Source organism: Pogona vitticeps, chromosome 1, assembly GCF_051106095.1.
Source record: "Pogona vitticeps strain Pit_001003342236 chromosome 1, PviZW2.1, whole genome shotgun sequence".
Classification (NCBI taxonomy): domain Eukaryota; kingdom Metazoa; phylum Chordata; class Lepidosauria; order Squamata; family Agamidae; genus Pogona; species Pogona vitticeps.
The window spans coordinates 63,191,451-63,213,786 of NC_135783.1; the positions used below are offsets into that span (position 1 = coordinate 63,191,451).

Below are 22,336 nucleotides of genomic sequence, written 5' to 3' on the forward strand. Positions count from 1 at the left end.
TGAGTTTTTTTTTTTCCAAAGGGGTCCATTGTATGGAAGACTTCTCCTGAGCAAGAATTTTGCAGCTTGACGTAAAAATTCAGTATAACTTGTATCTTGCTGGGACTGGTTACATTTTTTTATGCAGCCGACTATTACTCATGATGAATAGTATGTACATCCCCTGCAGTACCTCTGGTGCCTTTGTTTATGAGCTGCTGGGGAACATAGGATGGAGGATACTGTCATACTGTTCTGCCTTTTTGGCTACTAGGTGAAAAAAATATCCTGGCCCAGAATGAAAGACTCTCTGTTCTCATCCAGTCTGAGTCTTCTTCTTCTTAGGTTCTTAATAATATAACCTAAAGAATCAGGATGAACATGGTTTCTCCAACATTTGATTTGCTGCTAGCTAGATTGTAGAAGGTCTCACTAGACATGACATTGACACTGTGTCAAGTAGCAGTACACTCTTAAGAGGGAAAGAGAGTCTCTTTACACTAACGTGTCCTTGCCTCAATCCATATTTGGCAAGATACCTAGCTTTTGTTTTGTAATACGTTGGGAGGGAGATAGCATGGACTTACTTATCTGGATAATTTCTCATGTAGGTAGCACTGAAAGATTTGGGAGCCTGCAGGGATAATGTTGTAACAGGGCGAGATACCATTTTGTCTTTTCCTGTGATCTGACTCATAGTTTTTTGATTGGCCACTTCATGATTAGTTCATCTATCTGCTACACACAAATGATTTTTAGATAGCTGACTATAAAACATCACCCATCACCATGTCATCTTCCCTTTACTCCTACTTTTCCTCCCTCCCCTTCTTTACCCATTGCTTTTTGTTTAGTATGTTTGTTGGCCAATGTGGAATGCTATATGTTGGGATGAGGATTAATAAATCTTGTTTCTAGACAGTAAAGTTAATAAGACTAATAAAATTTAGAAAGTTTTAATGATGAATGGCTGGAATGAAAGCAACAGTCCCTGCCCCCATAACTTAATTTATCTTCTTATTGTCTCAGGGAAACTAGCATTTCTGGAACTGGCCAACAGCCCATCAGATACAGATTGCTCCATAAAGGTGCAATGCAATGTCATGCTCAGGTGAGTCGGTGTCCCATGGGTGAAAGAGACACCTTTAGAGTCAGGAGAACAGAAGCTGTTTTGATGGCAAGGTTTGGATGAAGTGGATAGTGATTGCTGATACATGACCTCTTTTAACCAGAACAGTAAAGAATGAAAGAGAAACCTTTGAACTGGGCGCACTAATGTAGCATCTGGCATACAGCCTGATCTCAGATTAATCTGATACTGCACTTGGCATTTTCCCCCATTTCTCCCTCTGCCTCCAGTTTCCCCACAGCAACCAGAATTCCATGCTGATACTTGCTGTGCTTTTTACAAAGTCCAGACTACTTGGGATTGTACCCTGAGCACAGCCAACTTCTGTGTCTGTTTTTCCTAGCACAATGAGAGCATATATTAGTCAGTCAGTAGGAAGACAGGAGTGTGCTTTTCACTTTTTCATTGCACTTCTACTCTTCTCTTTCTTCTGGAAGCTCCCAGTTGGATGCATCAGAGGCAGGCTATTTTCTCATCAGGCACTGAATTGTATCATGTTGTTTTTGGTTCTTTTAGCGAGGCCTTCTACTCATCTCCTTCTGTAGATGTCTCAACGTTGTAGCCGCATCAGCAGCTGTGTCAAGGGTATTAACTGCAATGTGCATCTGGGAATCTCTTCACAATCTGAATGGACAGAATTTTAAATTTAAAAAGTAAAGCCGATTATCATCTAAGTCAGTGGTTTCGAACCTTGGACATCAGCTCCCAGAAGCCCCAGCTAGTGGAGAAGGCTTATGGGAATTGCAGTTCAAGAAAGTCTGGGGACCCAAGGCTGAGAACTACTGATCCAATGCAAAGGCTTTGAGAAAGGGCTTGTGGAGATGGATGGCCCCGAAAAATATACAGAAAGGAAGAGGAAGGAAAGGTCTAGAACAGTGATGGCGAACCTATGGCATGCCTGCCACGGCTGGCACACAGAGCCCTTTTTGCTGGCATGTGAGCCGTAAGCTGCTGGATCACTACTCATCCCCCCACACACACAGCCAAACCTGAGCAGGTGGCTGCAACTGTGATGCTGGTGCCCAGACGGGTGACAGGTCAGGATCCGGAGCAGCTGGTGCTGGCAGTGGATCGAGAATGGAGTCTCAAGGCACCTCCGTGCCCAGGATTCCCCCTTCTGCCGCCACGTCCAGTTCTGCCGCCACCACCATGGCACACCACCCTGTTTTTTTCCCCCCAGTTTGGGCATGCAAGCCCAAAAAGGTTCGCTACCTCTGGACTAGAAAATGAGAAGAAACAGGAGGGTGAGAACTATCTTCATGTAAGATTCATGCAACTTGCTGTGGCTAATGGATGAGTGCCAGGCTGTGTCTTGATCAGTTGGTCATATGCCCAACTGATGAATCAAGATGTGTCCCATTCTGTATGAGTATTCCTGGAGAAGTGCAAAATGGACCCTTTATCAATGAGCCAAAGCAAATTAGCAAACCTTATACGTATGAATACTAGGAGGATTCCAACTGATATTAATGAATATGTTAAGTGAAAATGAGCCATCTAGGGGCCAGTTAAATGGCATGATAGGCAGAAAAAAACTGCTTCTAAAGCTGAGGGTAACCAGAAGTAGCCCAGCCATGAGTATGACATTCCAGAGCAGCCACTCCCAGCATGAAACCTAGATGCATTGGACTATAGCTCCCATAATTCCAGAGCAGCAATAGCTGGGTTGAGAGACTGGCAGTCCATCACGTTCAAAGAGCAAAAGAATGGGAATGGCAGTTCCAAAGACCAAATGTATACATTTGCTGCAGAAAAACCTTCAAAGAGCCTGATGGCATCTTAAAAACTTATGAAATAGTAACTGACTCTGCACTGTTTCAATTAACACTGTCATGCTGAAAAAACAGCAAGCATAAGGAAAGAACACAGGGCGGTGCTTTATCTTTAACCACACCAGTGGCCTGCCAAGCTCCATACTGTTTACCTGGAACTGGTTATGGATCCAGAGACCTTCTGAAGTGCAAAGCATGACCTCCACTACTGAGCTCCAGCTGTTTCATTATTGAACAGCACAATGGTCATTTATTGGTTTTCTAAAATTTACTTTCTCCAAACATTGTTTGGTAGGTTGGGAGCAGAAATGGGCTTGCCTTACAAACCAATTCAGCTGGCATCAAGCAAAACATTCTGTCTGAGCATTCCTAGGGAAGCCAAGCCCACACTGTTGCCTTTGGAAGGGACATTTACTCTCTCTGCATCTGCTAAACAAGTCCCACAACTCTGCACTCTGTTTCTGGCTCAGCTGAAATCCAACTTACAATTGATCAAGTTAAAAATATATTCTTTCCTTTCTACTGGTTCCAGCCCTGTAGCTCTGTTGAATTTAATCATGTGAAAATGGGCTATGGAGATATTATTTCTGGGAAATAACAATAATCTTTCTGAGTCCATACATCTTTTTGCACATGGATGCTGGCAGCTATACTTCATCTCTTCTCAACTTCATCCCCACACTACTAGGTGTTGCTGTTTCTTGTTTATTGGCTGCTTTTTATTATACAAAGTATTTCAAAATCATGTATCTTCCAGCTTTAATCCTGTGGATGCTATTCCAGTTTTATGTTGTTGCTGTTGTTGTTTAGTCATTAAGTCGTGTCCGACTCTTCGTGACCCCATGGACCAGAGCACGCCAGGCCCTTCCACTGCCTCCTGGAGTTGGATCAAATTCATGTTGGTCGCTTTGGTAACACTGTCCAACCATCTTCTCTTCTCTTGTCACCTTCTCCTCTTGCCTTCACACTTTTCCAACATTCCGGTTTTATAGTAGGCAATTTTAGGTGAGAGCTGGTAATTTTCACAAGTAGTCCAAGGGCCATTAATATACATGCACACTGTAAGACCTAATTTGTTTTATTAGCTGAATTTGTAACTTGCCTTTTGTCTACTGAGTTCAAGGAAACATACTTCCCTTTCCTCCTGCTTCTTCCCCACCTTCTTTTTCTCCTGCCTCTTCCCCACTTTACCCTTACTCCATTTCCACTCCAAATCTGTGAGGTAGGTCAAAATGAAAGAGTGTAATTGGCTCAAGATCATCAAGTCAGTTCCATAGCTCAGAGGAGTTCTGAACAAAGGTCTCCAACACTGTACATACTAGCTTTTATTATGTCATTATTGCTATATAGCAAAGTAGCTACCATGTTGTCTTCTTATTAAGCAATGCTTAAATGAGAAGACAACATGGTAGCTGCTTTGCTATATAGCAATAATGACATAATAAAAGCAAGCTGATGGGATATACCAAGATCCAGGTCTATAAAGCCTGTGTCCTGAGTACACTCCTGTACTGCAGTGAGTCCTGGATCCTTTGCTCATGGCAGGAGAGGAAGCTGAACACCTTCCATATGCGTTGCCTCAGATGGATTTTTGGCATCACCTGGCAGGACAAAGTTCCAAATAGAGTAGTCCTAGAACAAGCTGGAATTTTTAGCATCTATACATTACTGAAACAGTGACGTCTATGTTGGCTTGGCATGTCGTGAGAATGGCTGATGGTCAGATTCCAAAAGATCTCCTGTATGGAGAATTAGTGCAGGGAAATCGCCCCCGAGGGAGACCACAGCTGGGATACAAGGACATCTGCAAGCAGGATCTGAAGGCCTTAGGAATGGACCTCAACGATGGGAAACCTTTTGACATCTGAGTGTTCAGCCTTGAGGCAGGCAGTGCATCACGGCCTCTCCCACTTTGAAGAGACCCTTGTCCAACAGGCCAAGGCAAAGAGGCTGTCCCGAAACCAGCAAAATCAGGGAGCTGGACAGGGGACAGATTGTATTTGTCTTGAGTGTGGATGGGATTGCCACTCATTCTCAACTTTTGCCTTCCAGCCACACTAGATGCTGTTCCAAGTCCTCTATTCAGAGCACGTTACCATAGTCTCTGGAGACCGAAGGATGCCTAATCTACTGCTATATAAAGAGTTAGTCTGACCTGTTTTATTTCTATTTAATTTATGGGGGCAATCAATTTGAAAGGTGACTAGTAAGAAAAATAACAAAAGGCAACTAATTTTAAAAATGAAGGGTTAGAATAAAACCATTGAAATCAGTGAAGTTAGCCATGAACGATCCAAGTCCCTTTAATTTAAATGGGCATATTCCACAAATACTTACGTTTTGATCCAAACCAAGGAAAAGAATGGGATTCAGACAGAATCTACAATTGGGCATTAAGAGTGAAATCTAGAGTATACCAATATCAGTGGCAAAATTTTCAGTGAAATTAGTGGCTCATGATTCTATCCTTTCTCTTAAGCTTTCATCAATCCAAGCATTTTTCTCCAGAATTAAAGCAAGTTGTTGCAACAATCTGCTTCTCCAAACCTGAATTGTAAGAGTGCAAATACTGAAACTGGGTTCAGACACTGTAACATTTCAAAAGTACTTATTAGATTTCAAAATGCAACCAGATTTTGAATTATTATAGCGCTCCTTTTTGACAATATACTTGTGGTCCGTGATATCTGGTTATTACTGTCACTTTAAGACTCTTATTTATGATTTGATTTTAAATCATCTCGATCAGCAATGGATAAAAATTAGAGGTTGCTAAACATAATGGCTCCCCAGTATGCCATGCTACAAAATAAGTATTATAATATAATTATTTTAAAGGCAAATGGCTAATCATTAAGAACAACAACAAAAGATGGCATATTCTTACCCATTTTAAAAATCATAATTCTTCTGAACCTACAGAATAATTTTGCATCATATGATGAGAAATATTTTTGAATACCAATGTCATCTGTCACTAAAATATCTTACCTTGTTGATGTACCAGGTATAGGGCGTCCTGTATCGACAAGGACACACCAACAGTATCCAGTAGAAGGATGACACTGCACTGGTTTGTAAAGGCCACCACTGGCACATTCTGGAATGAATACATTGTCTTTTTGGGGTTGCTTGGCTTCTTCTAATGCTGACTGGAGTTCCTGGTCACATGATGCTGCTGCTGGGAAGAAGGAATAAGAAAGCTATGGCCATCACATACGGATTGATCAGCTGGCTGGCATATTAATCAAGGTCAAGGAATACAGAGTTTATGGAACAAGATACTGCAAATAGTTTAGAACTATGATACCACTGTATTTTTCTTTCAGAAACATCTCTGTACAATATATAAGAATTTAATGCTACCATGAAAAATGCAATGTAATTCTTCGATAGTAGTTATCAAGATGTTTTGCATAATGGGAGAATATGTTTTCAGATTTCTCTTTTGCTGGCTTTTGTTTAACTTTTTTTTAAAGCTGCATTTACAAAAAAAATTAAAAATCCACTTTTCAATAGTTGTCTTTTCCTCCTAATGTCATTAATGTAATGGACTATGAAAGAGCAATTGGAAAAGGCTCCCTTCTACAGCCAAAGATCTTTAATTAAGCTTTAATGTAATGCACTCACCTCACCAGTAACAAGATATTCCTGAATTTTAAAGAACTGGCAAAAGGATACATGATAAATGGTTCTAAATGGGACTTATTCTTTAAATAAGTCTAGTGTTCATGAAAAATACATGAATAAAAACCAACATCACTAATAGACTTCTCATGAGAAATGGATAGACAAATTCTAACATTATTAATAATAAGTATACAGTCCCTCCTTGTAACCTTCTGCTTGGAACAATTTTGATTAGGTAAGGGAGCAACTATAATGGTTATTTTTCCTGCAATTTGAGTTGGATTTGGCATTGATAATATTAAATTAGAAACCGTGGATACAAGACAAAAAGCTTAGCATGGGGAACCCCAGTGTTTTTCTTTGGAGGATTTTCTTTCTTTGTTCAGCTAGCGGAGGGGGGGGGATTGACACCATTTTCCTCCCGCTGGCTTCATTTTCCTCCACTTTCAAGCATGTGGATCACCTGGCTTGATGCAAAGGGGCAGTTGCAAGGCTGTCAGTGGGGTTGCTATTATGTCACCACCCCTCAACTGACCACCTATGTTCTCCCTTCTTCCAAACAACGTTTTAAATTTCCAGTTATTCTTGCCAAAGGTAATGCTGTGCCAGATAAACACTACCTCACTTTAGGAAAAAAATTAATGGTTCTTTTGCTTGTTACAGCTTTGTGTCTCTGTCCAAATGGTAACATGTGGACATGTACAGTGATTTCACCCACAGAAACCAGCAGGGACCTGTTTTGAAAACTACAGATCAGACTAGGCTTTTCCATAGCTTATGTTTTCTAATCATACAAACCTTCCATGCAAGTTTTGATTTCCTATTCTAGAAATCCAAGGGTGGAAACTCTTAGTCTATGTATCTGGAGATATTAAATAAATGGAGATTACTGGAGGAATGATCTGATTCATACAAATAAATTGATGCATAGTGTACATCACTTATATAATTTTGCATAAGTAAAATCAAGAATGTTCTGAAAAGTGTGTGGTCTTCACTATAATGGTATGGAAGACTGTTGCATCTTACATAGACCTAAAACACATATTGCTGCATTCAAGGGCTTGTACTACAGTCCCCAAAAAACTATGACTTAGTGGTATGAATCTCAGTCTCGCTCCCAGAAAGTAAAAGAGGCAAATATCCGGTTCTATAATTTACGCTACATAAGGCTGATGATGATATCAACCACAGCAATTTCTTTAATAAAAAGATTCTGATTCACTGCTGAAGATCCTGAGACTCCAGTGGGTTCCCTTTATCTAGGGTAAGTTGTTACAGATCATGGGATGGCGGTGGTGGTGGTGGTAATTTTTAATTTCCTGTGAACAGGATTTTAGCCAAAGGGGGAAAAGTCCTTCCTTTCACCCTGCAATGAAAATGTTTTGCATGAACTTTTTCCCCTGTGAAATTTTGCAGGATTTATGTGGCATGAAAGAATTTCCCGAGTAATCTTTCAGAATCTCTATGGTGTTTTGTCACTGTTTTCTGTTAGAAATACCGTGGCATGCTGGATGACAACAAGCCCAGGTACAGAATGTCATCTTGTTCAGGATTCACTTGGAAAGGGAAGAAGGAATGCCAAGTGCACAAGAGTTCTACAATTCCTGCACAAAACGGCACGTTTGCAGCACAGGTTTCACCAGAAAAAGAATTCACACAAAACATACAGATGTTACCACTCAAATCAGCATATTAAAAAGGTAAAGTGAAAATTACTGGCTACTGGAGTCACATTAAGAAGAGAAAAGGTAGGAAGAGGATTCAGACTGAGGTCAGGCTACAAACAGCTGAACTACTTTCTCAAAGGTCTTTCAATCTGACTACTACTGACACTACTACACCTGGCAAAGCTATGAAGAGCTGTATCACTCTCCTCTCTATGACTGCAAAGTAGCGGAGAGATGCTTACCTCAGATTTCATCAGTAGGCAAAGCCAGCTCCTCCTGCAATCACACCACTGTGTTTGAGACACAGACGCCAAAATCATGTTGCATAGCCTAAGCCAGTGGTTCTTAACGTGGGCGATAATGCCCCCCAGGGGGCGATTTCATTTTTCAGGGGGGCAGTAGAACGAAAAGGGGCGGCGTGGGGGCGCTGGAGCAGATGGGGGCGGTAGGGGGGCGCTGGAGCAAGCCAAACCTGTGAAGATGGCTGCAGCCTTTTTACAGTGTGCATGAATATATATTTTCCTCCAAATTTAATTTAGTTTCAGACTTTTTGTCTTGAAATTTTTAGTTCCTGCATTTGTTTTTATGCCCCTTTTATATTTCTTTTTGTGTCTTAAAATTCACTTGCAACTAAATCATTAAATGTTACTTTTTGGGGGGCATTTCATTTTCTTGGAATTTAATTGTGTTTTCAGGGGTCATTGGATTTAAGTGTCTTTAAAAAATAAAATAAAATAAAATAAAACAAACAAACAAACAAACAAACAAACAAACAAACAAACAAACAAACAAACAAGTTATCATCACCGCGGGGAGGGGGGCGATGATAACTTCCTCAATGGCTCAAGGGGCCGTTTCTTTCAAAAAGGTTAAGAACCACTGGTCTAAGCTACCTCATAACTTGTGATCCCATCCTCCCCAGCAAATGAGCCACCCCTGCTGCAGTTCTGGATAACACATACACCGGCTTGCTTGGTCCATGCATGTGCCTCCCAGGGATGTTTTGTTTACTAGTAAGGAATGGTCTGAAACATACAATCTGGTTAACAGGATTTGGGGCACTGCCTGGCCTTTTTCCTATCTGCTTTACATGTCCAAATCTCCAAAATGGTTTGCAGTAGTCGGGACCTTTCAACTTGCTCTAGAACCAAATCCGGTCATTCCACTTTGATCTTGCCCTCATATGAATAGGTCCAATTCAGGCTGATTCACTTTGGAACTGAAACCCATGCATAGCCTTAATTTCAATTCCAGCGGTGAGGAGAACATTCACTTTCCTTTATCTCTAGGTACTGTTTCAACAATCCTTTCCTGTGACTATCCTTATTATTGTATATCTAATCAATAACAAAAGTGAACCAAAATCTTCTACTTTTTGTCCTTGAAGAGATGTCCTAGTGTACAGATGAGCATCTTGAAGGCAGCACTTTGGAAGTTCAAGTACGGTATATTTTGGTGGCCTAAATAGAAATGCTCATGAGTCCAACATGCCATCATTTCCATATCCTTTCCTGCCCAGTTTGATAAAAGAGACTGTTCCTTTCACATGCAATAATTTAGCTCTACAGTTCCCTTTGGGACCATGATGCCTTTAACAAGGGCTGTTTCTCTGAAAATGCATTGTGAACAACAACAAAGCATACTAGGAACAAAATACTCCAACCCTATGTTTATTTCTAATTGTTCATTCTGGTTGATCAGGAATGGAATCACAATGTTGTAATAACTTCCTAAAAACTTTAGTGAATTAGGGTAAATGAAAAACATATCCATGTATAAAACTCTTATACTGTACTCTATGCCATCCAACATTTGCTATTTAAACCACAGTTCTGGAAACTACAGTAAAGTAAATTAACTTTACCAGGTTAATTTGAGCCATTCCAGGAATATCAGAAGTCTCACTTTCCTCTCTCCTGCTCAAACCTGTATATTTCTGTTCTCCATAATTTCAGCAAAAATGTAAAATAAATCATTATCAAGTTTTTCTTGAACTGTAGTGTTTATTCTTTTATGAGTGTTTCTTTGTCTATAGCAGGGTCTCCAAACTATGACCCATGGGCCATATCCAGCCTGCCTTGCCTTTTTATCTGGCCTGGGCATAGGAAGAAGAGACAGCAGGGGTAGGGGATTGCTTATGTCAGGCTTTGCTCCTCTTCCTATCTCTGCCAGGGCATAGGAAGAGGAGCGAAAGGGGCCCCAATAGACAGTGGGTGTGAGGGATTGCTTGGGTCCCCCTTCCCTCCCCTTATTATGCCTGATTGGTGATAGGAAGAAGAGTGAAGCCTGATCTAAGCCACTGCCTACCCCCGCTGTCTTTGCTTGGCCCCCCCCCTTCCCTCCTTCAGCCCTTGAAAATGTGTAAAATATATGATGTGGCCCTCATACTGAAAAGTTTGGAGACCCCTGATCTATAGTATAAGGTAGTGGATATCCAAAACATTTGATACTTTCAACTCATTAATTATTAATCTCCCTCCACGAGTAAATAATGTACAGTAATTATGAAACACTCTCCTATAAAATATAGGTTAGTTAAGCTTTTCCTCTGAAAATGTAAAGGTAATGTTTCCTGGGCCCATTACCAGAAACATTTTCAATCAAGTACTTGGGTCTAAAATGTGAAAAGTCAAAGAAATGGACCTCATTTATTGTGTTCCTTTCCCTTACTAGTAGCTATATGTAACCAACTGCCACATCTCCATGACAAAAAAGCAACAAAAATTTGTTGGGTGACATTTAAAGATTATATTTATTTATTTATTTATTTAATTTATATGTCGCCCACTCTGCCCACAGGTCTCTGGGCGGTTACTCAATTTACATCATTTTTACTTATATTTGTTGAAGACTGCATTTGTTATATGCATTTTTTTTAATTGCAAGACACTAACATGGGTACTAAAAACTGCTGCGAATTACTCATGTTATTGGGAAGTATTACTTTATATGTCTCCCAAACCTAGCATATGTGTGGCTCCTACCAATACAGCACTGGTTTATGTTGATACATATTTTTGTATCTATCTTTCTGTTGTGCCCTATTCCGGAGTTCTAGCCTGAAAGCAGGTGGGTCTCTAATCAGGATAAGGATGAATATGAACTTTAAAATCTTTTCCGAGGACCCCCCCTAGGTGTCACACAGAAGAGGTATTTGTAAGCACATTTGGTTGAACATGTTCGCAGTATTTATGTGATTAAAAACCCTGCTTTATAAGGATTCCAAATCACAGAAATGCTATAAGCAGCTTCAACTGAATATGCTTAAAAGTGCCTCTTCAGCCCTACATGATGAACACATGAAAATCTTACTGATAACCTAATGGGGAGGACATTGGGATCAGGACCATTCTCCAGCATGTTTAGAACCATAGCTTCTTTCAGGCTACAACTCACTCTATAAACTAGACAATCTTTATGTCTGTTTGATTATACATACAAATAAACACACATGTACAAAATTGCTCTGCTACACAGAGCCACCAGTTTTGCAGATATGTTTGCAAGGAAATAGCTCTATTTCAAGGATCATTAGAGATAAAAATATTGAAACTTTTGCATGGCTGATTGTCAAGAAACAAACAAACAACTGTTTTAGTATTTCAGATTTTTAAACAAAGCAGAAGTTATCCTAGTTTTGGCAAAATGAAGTTTTTTCATCAATGCAAGAATTATAGCAAAAGCACAGGAAAAATTCCTTCCAAATCCTGTTAGCAAAGAGAAGAATGTTAAAATTCATCTCCCTTGCCTAAAAGAATGACATAAATAACAATTTTAAAATTCTACCCATCACTCTCTATTCATATGGTCCCTTGTCACCATCCTCTCAGCCTACCATTACTTTCTTCTGTATGCAGAAATAAAAATAAAACACGCATATAAACTCTTTTCTAAGAATGCCTATGGATTTGATTTCTGGAAATGAAATTTAAGATGAAGTATGGATATGAAGAAATGCCACCAATAACTCATGTATGATTGAAACACACTGTCTCAAAAGGGGAAAACAACCTGTTCAGGACTCTCTCGCCACTACAAGCTCATGCCTACCGGCCACTGTTCTGTTTTCTGTAATTTGTGTATGATAACATAGCAGCATGCGTAGTCCATGAAATGGCAAAGCAATAGTTTTTGCTGCTTTCAGTTTCACACATTAGTGCAAAAATCAGTTTTATAAGTGTGAAAATTCTGAGACCAATCTGAAAAACTTTGTCACTATAAAGAGAAATATTTACTGGCGTACAAGATGATTGGGTGTATAAGACGCCCCCCCCCAATATTTCCACTCGAGATATAGAGTGGACGGCTCTGCTGCAGCGCTGGTGGCAGCTGCCTGGGGCTCTGCCCAGGCCCGCCCTGGAAGTTCATGGCCGGCGAGGAGGAGAATGAGGAGGAGAGGAAGCGGCTGGGGGGGCAGCGGAGGAGGAGGAGGGCGAGGAGGAGGTGAAGCGGCTCTCTGGCGGTGGGCGAGCAGGCAGCTGGCTCAGTGGTGTGGGGTGGCAGACAGCCCGGTGGCAATCTCTGGGCGCTCAGGCATGGCCGGCTCTGCTTCCCTTCCTCCCTCTGGACCGATTGCCTGCCTGCCTGCCTGCCTGCCTTCCTCCCCGGCTGGTGCGTCACTCACTCAACGGCGGCAGCTCCTTCCTGGCCCAACTGAAGTGCACCCGGCGTATAAGACGACCCCCCCCCAACTTGGAGGCATGTTTTTTGGGCCAAAAAGTCATTTTATATGCCGGCAAATACAGTATATGATTTCCTTTTTGGACAACAAGGATAAATCAAGATGCAGTTTGCTTCCTGTAATGAAGCCCGGCCCTTTACTTTGCAGTGTGCCACAGTGATTTTTAAGCACCAACGATTCTGTCGGTGCTTAGGGTGCCCATGGACATTTTGTTCAAAACCCAAGGTTACAGAGTTAAAATATTTAGCTAGCTGGCTAAATGTCTGCTTGTTTATCAATATTTATATATCATATGGCATTATATACCCACTGTTTATAATTAAAATTGAGCAAAGGTCTGTGGAACTGAATGTAAATACCTGGGATTCTTTTTGAGCATCTCACTTGGTCATTAAGCCCTAATAACTATGTAGATTCATAGCCACAAGGTTCAGAAATCTGGCTCTAGTTATTGTACTGTCAAAAGTGCCAAGAAGCATCAACTGTAATACTCCCATCACCGTACACTGCTAAATTTTTTGGCACAGACCAATATTTTTTCAGATGTTTTGAGCAACTTCAGTTATAAAAGGTAGCATTGTGTATATAACAACCTTTCTAAACAGCCTTCTACAGAGCTGTCCTAGACAACTAACTTGTCCTCAATTTAAACTTAAATCATGATACAGAAATCCAATTTTAAAAATGCAAAGAATGCCATCCAAATATTTGCATCTTTCCATTGCACAGTTTGACTATCAAGTGGGGAAAGAGTACTGTATACAGTAGAAGTCCCCAAAACATGAGATCCTGCCTGATTTAAATAAATTTTAAATGTCAAATGACAAATGGTCTCCTATAGGGTGTAGCTGTCAGCTGCACTACATGCTTTTACGTAGGTTCCAAATGCAGGGAAGTAAATCCTTGTTGTGTCCTACATGTGAGGAGAAGGAAATGCTACATTCTGCTAGTTAGGATGAGAAGAAATTTGTGGGCATTCAGAAAACTATTCTCACAACAAGAAGAGGGAAAAGTCCATGCGGTTGCCAAGATTACACAAATGGAACAGCGAGTGATACCTTTTATTAAACTAATAAAAAATTGATCAAATTATTATTATTATTATTTTATTTATATCCCGCCTATCTAGTCAGCTCAGGACCACTCTAGGCGGCTAACAAGCAAAGAATAATAAAAATAAACATATATAAAACAACATAAATAATAAAAACTTTGCAAAAGTAGAAAAGAGTGGAAAGGGGAAGGAAAGGAACGTCAGGAATTGTCTGGCGGGAAGGCCTGCTGGAACATCCATGTCTTCAATTGATTTTTGAAGATACCCAGCGAGGGAGCCCCGCGAATCCCAGGAGGTAGGTTGTACCAAAGGCGAGGAGCCACCGCCGAGAAGGCCCGATTTCTTGTCTTCTCCTTCCGGGCCTCCCTCGGCATTAGGCTCCTCAGCCTCACCTCCTGGCTCGCACAAGTGACACAGGTAGATCTTGGTGGGAGTAGGCGTTCCGCCAGATATCGAGGCCCTAAACCGTTGCAAGCTTTCATGGAGAAAATTCCACTTCATCAAGCTGATCATAACCCCTTCATGGATAGTGCAGAAAAATTGTTGACAAGAGTACAAACAACAATGATCCATGTCTGTGAGAGGTGATGTTAGTTCTTTTGAGGCTGCAGTCTCTTCCTTGCAGCATGGTTTGAATTTTTACACCATGCTCTTACAACAGTAAGTTCCTTTCCCACCTCCTCTTTTTCTGTTTTTCATCTCTCTAAAATCTGGTTAGCATTCTGTGGCCACTTAACATGCTCACTCTTCACTGGACCTTTGAAGGAGTGTCCTCTTTGTTCCCTCAAGTTTTCTGTACTTCTGCAAACCTTTATTGCTGTTGTTCTTATGTGCTGTCAAGTCACCTCCAATTTATGGCAATCCTTTAAATGAGAGGCCTCCAAAATATCCTGCCTTCAACAGCCCTGCTCAGATCTTGTAAACTCAAGGCTATGTTTCCTCCATGGAGTCAATCCATCTCATATTTGGTCTTCCTCTTTTCCTGCTGCCTTCAACTTTTCGCAGCATGATTGTCTTGTCCAGTGAATCTTGCCTTCTAATGATGTGCCCACAGTATGGCAGCTTCACTTTCATCATTTTTGCTTCCAGAGAAAGTTCAGGCTTGATTTGATCTAGGACTCACTTGTTTGTCTTTCTAGCAGTCCAAGGTATTTGCAAAGTTCTCCTTCAGCACCACATTTCAAATGAAATATCAATCTGAAACAACTTAATTTCTTCTGAGCTGATCATTTCCCAAGTAAAACACTTTATAGTTGTCTGACTGATAATATTCCAGTCCAGTCCACTTTAGTGCACTGACACCATGCACCACAACATTTAATTTCTCCATGTCTTGCCTTACTGTTTTCAGTTTACCTTGATTCATACTTCTCATGTGCTATGTTCTAACTGTATGTGTTGTATAGTATCAAACATTCCTTTCATCTCTGTGTATGTTAGCCAGTAAACGTCCTTTTGGCTATGATATAATTGTGTCCTCAGCAACAGTGCTAATCATACTTGTCCTCTGCTCTTCCCTAGTAGCTGGCTGAGAGCCTTTGGACCTGGTAGTCTCATCTTCTGGCACTTTCTCTTACTTCATTTTGGAATGTCTCATTGTAGGTTGTTAAAGGTAAGAAAGATTTAACAGTGGTTTACCATTGCCTCCCTCTGCATAATACTAACAAAAGTTAGCTTGAGTATCACTGGCATTGTCTGTGAAAGATCCTCTTCTAGTGTCACCTTCGGCTATTGATGCTGCCCAGTAGGTGCCCTTCAGAAGTTTTTCTACCCCCATCACCATTGGAACTACAGTGGTGCCTTGACTTACGAACTTAATCTGGTCCAGAAAATGGTCGTAACTCGAAATGGTTGTAAGTTGAAGCACCATTTTCCATAGGAATGCATTGAAATGTGATTAATCCGTTCCGGCTGTTTTTTGTTGTATCTCGAGGCACAGGTTGCAAGTCGAAGCATTCGTTCCCATAGGAACTAATGCAAAAGCAGTTAATCCATCCACTACCACCTAACTTAGGTTAAAAAAAGGGGCAGGAAAGGAGGGAGGGAACAACGGGGAAAAGAGGAAAGAAAGAAGGTCATCACTGGGGCACACAGACCCCTCAGACAAAGGTTTGTGCTTTTAAGCACAAAAAGAGAGAGGATATATAGAGAGAAGATAATGGGGGGGGGGAGACTTTGGAGTCTAAAACACATTTTAAACCTACACATTTTACACCAACACATTTTAAACCAAACACCTTTTAAAACAAAAGAGAGGTCACAATACATAAACCCTAGGAGCTACAGAATTAAAAAAAAACATTCTAGCAGGGACTAAAAATGCTACAACTACACACTGCAAGACCCAGCAGAGAAACATACCCCCCAGCCCAAACCCACGCTGCAAAAACCCTATATATACAATATTCACCCAGAACAGGTAGTCTCTCTGTTTTAAAAAAGGAAGTGAAATTTTTGCGGCTGGGGCTGGTTGGAACTCAAATTGGGTGTAAGTCAAGGCAGCCTGTATCCATTCTCTTCTGCTGATACTGTTATTACTTTTGAAGAGGGTGGATGCATCTGTTGCCTCAGTTGTGAAAATTTTGCCTTCAGTGACCCTGCTAAGAGTCCAGGCTCATAATAGAGTCTAGCCTCCTGATGGCATTGCATTCAGCTTTCCTGACACCCTCAAACCCCATCACTGTATTAAGGTGTGTGTACAAGAGGGGTCCGCAAACCTTGAGGATCCCTACATGTCTGCTCCATCTACCCCTTCCTTTTCTGCATGGCTGGTGCTACTCAAGACAGTGTGCCTACTTTTTAATAGTGTATAGGAGAAGACTGCATGCAGCCAAGAAAGGCCTATTGTGAGGATGTCTACAGTGGTGATCATATAGCCATTTCCCCTGAGAGTATTCCCACTAAACCCAATGAGACCTCTGAGATGAAACAGTGTTTCACACTGATATTGGTTTATCTGAAGTTCAGCTTTCATATTTTCTATGTGTTTATGAGATGTGTATACATGTGATTCAGATGCAGTAATAATGAAGTACATTCATAATCAAAGGACTTTACCATATCAGAAAAGAAAATATGACTAGGGCCTCAGAGGTGCAGTTTTCACAAGCAGAAGTGCTGTTCAAAACCACTATTCATATCAGATTGCATTCTTTTCCTGCCAATGAGCCTGCCTAGCTTTTAAGATAATCAGGAGAGGCCTTTCTCTCAGTCCCATCACCATCACATGTGCATTTGGTGGGGACACAGGAGAGGGCCTTCCTCTCTTGCTTCTCCCAGGCTCTGGAAATACCTCCCACAGGAGGCCAGGCTGGCCCCATCTTTGCTGTCCTTCCGCAAGTAGGTGAAGACCTTTATTTTCAGACAAGCTTTCCCTCAGTAACTGGCTGCCTGAGTAGGGATTTTAATGGATTGTTGTGTATTACTGCTTTGAATGTGTTTTTGGTGTTGCTTTTGTTTGCTGTCTTTTGGGGTGATAGTTATTTGATCCTTTATAGTACGTATTTGTATACTTAATGTTTTTAGTTTTCAATATTAATGATGTATACCACCTTGGGTCCTTGTTAAGAAGAAAAGAGGGGTATTTTTTTTAAAAAATCAATCAATTGATCAATCGATTATTCAATCACTTGATCGATCAATAATTTTTAAAAATGGTTGCCTCTGCTAAACAAGCACCAAAACATAAGTCTGTATGCAAAATGTAGCCAGAAATGAATAATTGCAAGCCCTGGGCTTTATGAAGGGCACAAGCCATGGAAGAACTTCAGGAGGTAACTTTTGTGGCACATGAATGTTGGCCCAGAACAATAAACACATGATTTGGTGGTGGCTATCATTATTAAAATAAGTTTGTGCTCAGTCACAATAGCCTCCATTTGTTGTTTCAGTGATAAGTATAAGTGGGACAGATTTTTAGGCTTTTGTTCAGGGTCAGTGTTTTCTTTTCTTTTTTTTAAAGAGCACATCAGCGCACCGCACTTATGTTGGTCCTCCCTGTGCTAGGATGAATTTATCCAGAACACAGAGAACAGTCTTTCCTGAAGAAGCCTAGAAATTAATTTTTAAACACTGAAACCTCAACTGAAATAGGCAGCTCATTCTGGCATCATCCTGTGCCCAGGGGGAAAGAAAAGATGAGCCAGGGAAGCAAAAGAGCCAACAAGAATACCATAAGATTATTTCCTTGTTGCTCCAGCATTTTTTTTAAAAAAAGAGAATATACTTCCATGCAGTTTACTTTCATATGTTTATCATCAGCTCCCATGGCTCGGTTTTTTATTTGGCTTTTGTAGCAAAGGCAAGGCCCTTGGTTTGGCTCTGCTGTGAGCCTGTGAGCAAAACAAGGGCAGAGTGAATAAAAAACACACCCACCTACCCTTCTTCTCCTTCAGTCATGATGAAAAAGAGAAACAGCCTCCTATACTTTGGGTAAAGTTTCACATGGTCTATCTGTAGAAAGTCCCACATACTACTGGAGCAAAGGACGTCTCTGCTTTCCTGGTGAATTTGACCCAAATCCTCTTATGATACCTCCTACACTGATGACTTTGAAAGGAAGGCATCCCTATGACTAACAAACAGTCATGTTGTCAGGGGGGAATCTTCCTAAATGTAAGAGTTGTTACGTACAAGATTCCTTTTTTGTGTTTTGTTTACTGGTCCAGTGACCATGCCTCATTTTGCCCCTGCGATGCCTGTTCCCTCAAGGTCCCCTTCTCTCATGTGAGGACATCTCTCTCCTCAACTGTCCAGCCCAAATCCATTTCTTTTCCTCTTTTGGGGTTGTCTCCCATTGTCCTACTCTGTTGCTCAATCCATTTCTCTCATTGCAGCAGGTTTTCCTTCTATGGAGACTCACTTTGTTTAGTGATTTTTGAACATCGTCACTTTTTGCCTTGTGACCTGTAACCTTTGACCTTGTTATGAGTCTCAGTAATGGGCAAAGAGTGGGAGAAAAATCGGATCAGATCAGTAATTCCTGGACAACATACTGCTGCTCTGGGAATCTCTCCCAGAAGTGCAGGGATTCACAGAGCAGAATAGCTTCATGTTTGCCAGAGTAGTCCATCTCTTTTCTCTCATTTACTAGCATTTACAGTCTCTGTTACTCACTCTGAGACATTAGTAAGAAGAAAGAATAAAATGTTCCATTCCTTACAGTGGACACTTAACAGCAAGTGAAAAATATGACATAACTTCTTTCAGCAAAAGGCCTCAACAGATTCATTGCTTGCAACAGACTAAAGGAGGGAGAGGGCAGCTAAGCAGAGAGATGGGGGTCTCTATGAGTTCAGAGGCAGAGAAGGAACAAGTGGTTAGTGCTGGATAGATTGACAGTCACTCTAGTCTGGGAAGGTCCCTCCCAGCCTCACCTACATTGGCCGTCTCAAAATACAATGGTTGCTATAGTTTTCAGATCAATAAATATTTGTTAAAGTTAAAAAGGAGACCTAGTGTGGTGTAAGTGTTGGACTGGAACTCAAGATAAGTGAACTCAAATCCCCATTCTTTCTCCTCTACTAAGGTATGTCAACACTCATAGCTTCATGGCAGAGCGCATACTTTGCACAAGAGCAAAGACATGCCAGCAACCTCTGGCATGTCTAGGTAAAGCTAGCAAAAAATCTTGACTGGGGCCCTGGAGGGCCACTACCTGTCTATCTCAACCACACTGGGCCAGAGGAACCATGAAGACAGGTTCCTGTATTCCTATGTAAGTGTCTACATCTATAATCACAATAGTACAATCTACATGCATGCAGTTTGTACTAAGTCTTCTAGACTTAGCCAAAAACACTTAAAGGGGATGGCCAGCATATGAAACTGAGGATCATGACACCATTCCCTGTATGTGCCTTATTGATCTATCAGGCCTCTTGGTACTTGGCCCTTCAACCATTTGCCTTCCTCATACAATATCAAAGAGGGTGACATCATGCTAACGGGGACTATTTCTCTCAGCAGGGACCACTTGGAGGGGGTGGATTTGTGAGCCAGCTACAGCTGGCTGGGGCGAAGGAGCTAAGTGCCAGTGTGGGCAGGCCCCCTCAGCAATGGCAGAAGCATTGTTGGCCTTGAAGGAAACACCTGAGGCAGATGAGGGTGGAGGCCCTAAACCCACCCCCAGAGAAACAGCTGTAGCTGAGGTAGATATAGAGGTGAATGAGCAAGGAGAGGGGGAGGAGGAACTGGACATTTGGGAGGGCACCTGGGAGTTTCTGTCACCTTTGGAGAAGAGAGAAAATAGTTTGCTGGGGGAGAAGCTGAAAGGAGCTTCTAAGAGGACTGCATCTTCAGAGGACTGGCTTATCTGAAGGCAAGCTGAAAGCTGAAAGCTAGAAGCTCCCAGGGTCAGCCAGTGCTGCACAGCCTCCTCTGCTTGCCGGACACTGTGCTGGGGCACTCGGCTGGCAAAAACTGTTTAACGGTCTGGACCTTTCGGCCAAGATGAGCTGCCACGGGAGTGAAGTAATTCCCTCAGAAGTGGGGGCTGGGACAGAATATTCTCTCAGCCCTGGAAGGACTGGAAGGCTAGAAGCTAACAATTCCATCCCTGCTGCAAAGGACTACAGAGACACTGATTTTCTTTTCTTTTCTTTGTATGCTGAGTCCAGTAAAGCTTAACTGATCACCAGTACCTGCTGCCTCATCATGGATACAGCGGTTGGGGCTGCTCACAGACTGATTTTTAAAAAAACCCTGATGTTTGCTTCAAGTTTCAGTGCATTTACTCTGTTAAATATTGGGTGGGGATTCGGAGGACTGTTTGTACTATTGCCTATTTTTAGAGTAGATTGATTCTCTGTTGCTTTGCCTTTGCTTTCTCAAAGTAGCTTTTATGGGTTCCTTGGGGCTTTTTAAAACTGGTGCTAGGAAACATGAATGGGGAAACAGAAAATGAAATGTCCCCAAAGAGGCACGCCTTTCATGTAAAACAAAAGGACCAGAAATTGAAGAACAAAAACAAAAGAGGCACAATTTTTTTTTGCCATGCACTCTCTACTCGCTAACTGCATGTGACCCACATAGCATGGTGGGTCACTCCTTGTTATGGATAAACACAGTATTTCTTCAAATCAGAGGCATTAGATTCCTGATTTCATTTTAACTGCAAGGTATATAACTGCTTACTTCACTTCAAGTGCAGCTCAGCAATATACAAAGAGAAGGGAGGTGGTAAAAATCATATTATGGAATGGATAACTTTCAGTTTTTAAAACAGAGCATCTGACATTACTTTGTTATCTAACTTGGAAGAAAAACAGACACATTTGCATGTTCTACAGACCACTAAAAACAACAACTTCATCTAATGGGAAATCCCCCACATAAATAAACACAAACTGAGCTATTGTGTGGAGGCCACGGTAGGCATCACACATCTGAAAATATTTTCCAATGTACTTTTGTGATACAGTTATTAGCATATAATTAATGTAGTTCCAGATATTTGTCTATTCTGGCCCTCGCCTTGCCTTGCCCCTTAAGTTCACCTGTTTAGATTAAAGTCCTTTGTGAACAGGAGAAACAGTCCAAAACCCCTTTTTTGGCAGGATAGTGCAAATAAAACAGATTCAAAATGTTTAACTTCTTCAGACAAGCAGTGTTGCAAGAAATTGGATGCTGGCATTCAGTCACCTAATAAGGCAATATTTTTATTACAGTTTATATAAATTCAAGCCTGATGTTCTGCCGAGACATTTATTTGGTTTCCTTCCTTCCCCCCCCCCCCCCACTATTTTTCTTCTTCTGATTTGAATGGGTGGAAGGTTTCCTGGTTCTTTGGATGTGTGGGGCAAAACACACAGGATGAGTGAGGCTGCTCGGAGAGAGGGGGTTCACTTTTTTACATATAGGAAATTGGGTGGGTCTTAATTGTTACTGATAGGAAGACAGCAATGTGTTGTCATAATGAAAACTGGTAGGTCAGATATAGGAGACAGGGCTCTGTTTTGTATTTGTAATTGGGCTTCTTGGGAAAAAAAACCTTTTGGGAGGCATATAAGAGTGCTTGATTACTTAACATGGGAGCCGGTGTCAAAAGAGTCATTTCACTTGTTGTAAAGCAGCTTTTCTGACTTGCCTCTGAGCATATATTTTGAGAGAGAGCCATAGCCAATTCTGATTTGGCGCGTTCACATACAGCAGCTTAGCTAGAAGGCCAGACACTTTAAAATCTATGTTTGAAGGCTTTTGCTCCCTTCTTACACTGACAAATGTGGGCCCAGTCCTGATGACTAATGAGCTTAAATCACATGAAGATCCATGATAGACATTAGACTGTACTCCCAGACACACACAGAGAAACACACACTGAACTTTAATTGGACATGGAACCAATTGGACTAAACAGGACATCCTTTGGATTAGACATGCACAGGGTTCTGCAGCATGTCTTGGCAACAGACATTGTATGAG

At 41.3% G+C, this 22,336-nt stretch overlaps 1 protein-coding gene across 2 annotated transcripts in view; it reads right to left on the minus strand.

Moving 5' to 3' along the window:
* Positions 1 to 22,336, minus strand: part of SMOC2 (SPARC related modular calcium binding 2) — a 161,497-nt gene that overhangs the window by 42,753 nt on the left and 96,408 nt on the right. The window contains exon 8 of one of the 2 annotated variants that reach the window (XM_020801181.3): positions 5,872 to 6,061. In XM_020801181.3, coding sequence (XP_020656840.1) covers positions 5,872 to 6,061 — 190 coding nt within the window. The remainder of the gene's footprint in view (positions 1 to 5,871; positions 6,062 to 22,336) is intronic. The other variant, XM_072993989.2, reaches the window with a different exon arrangement.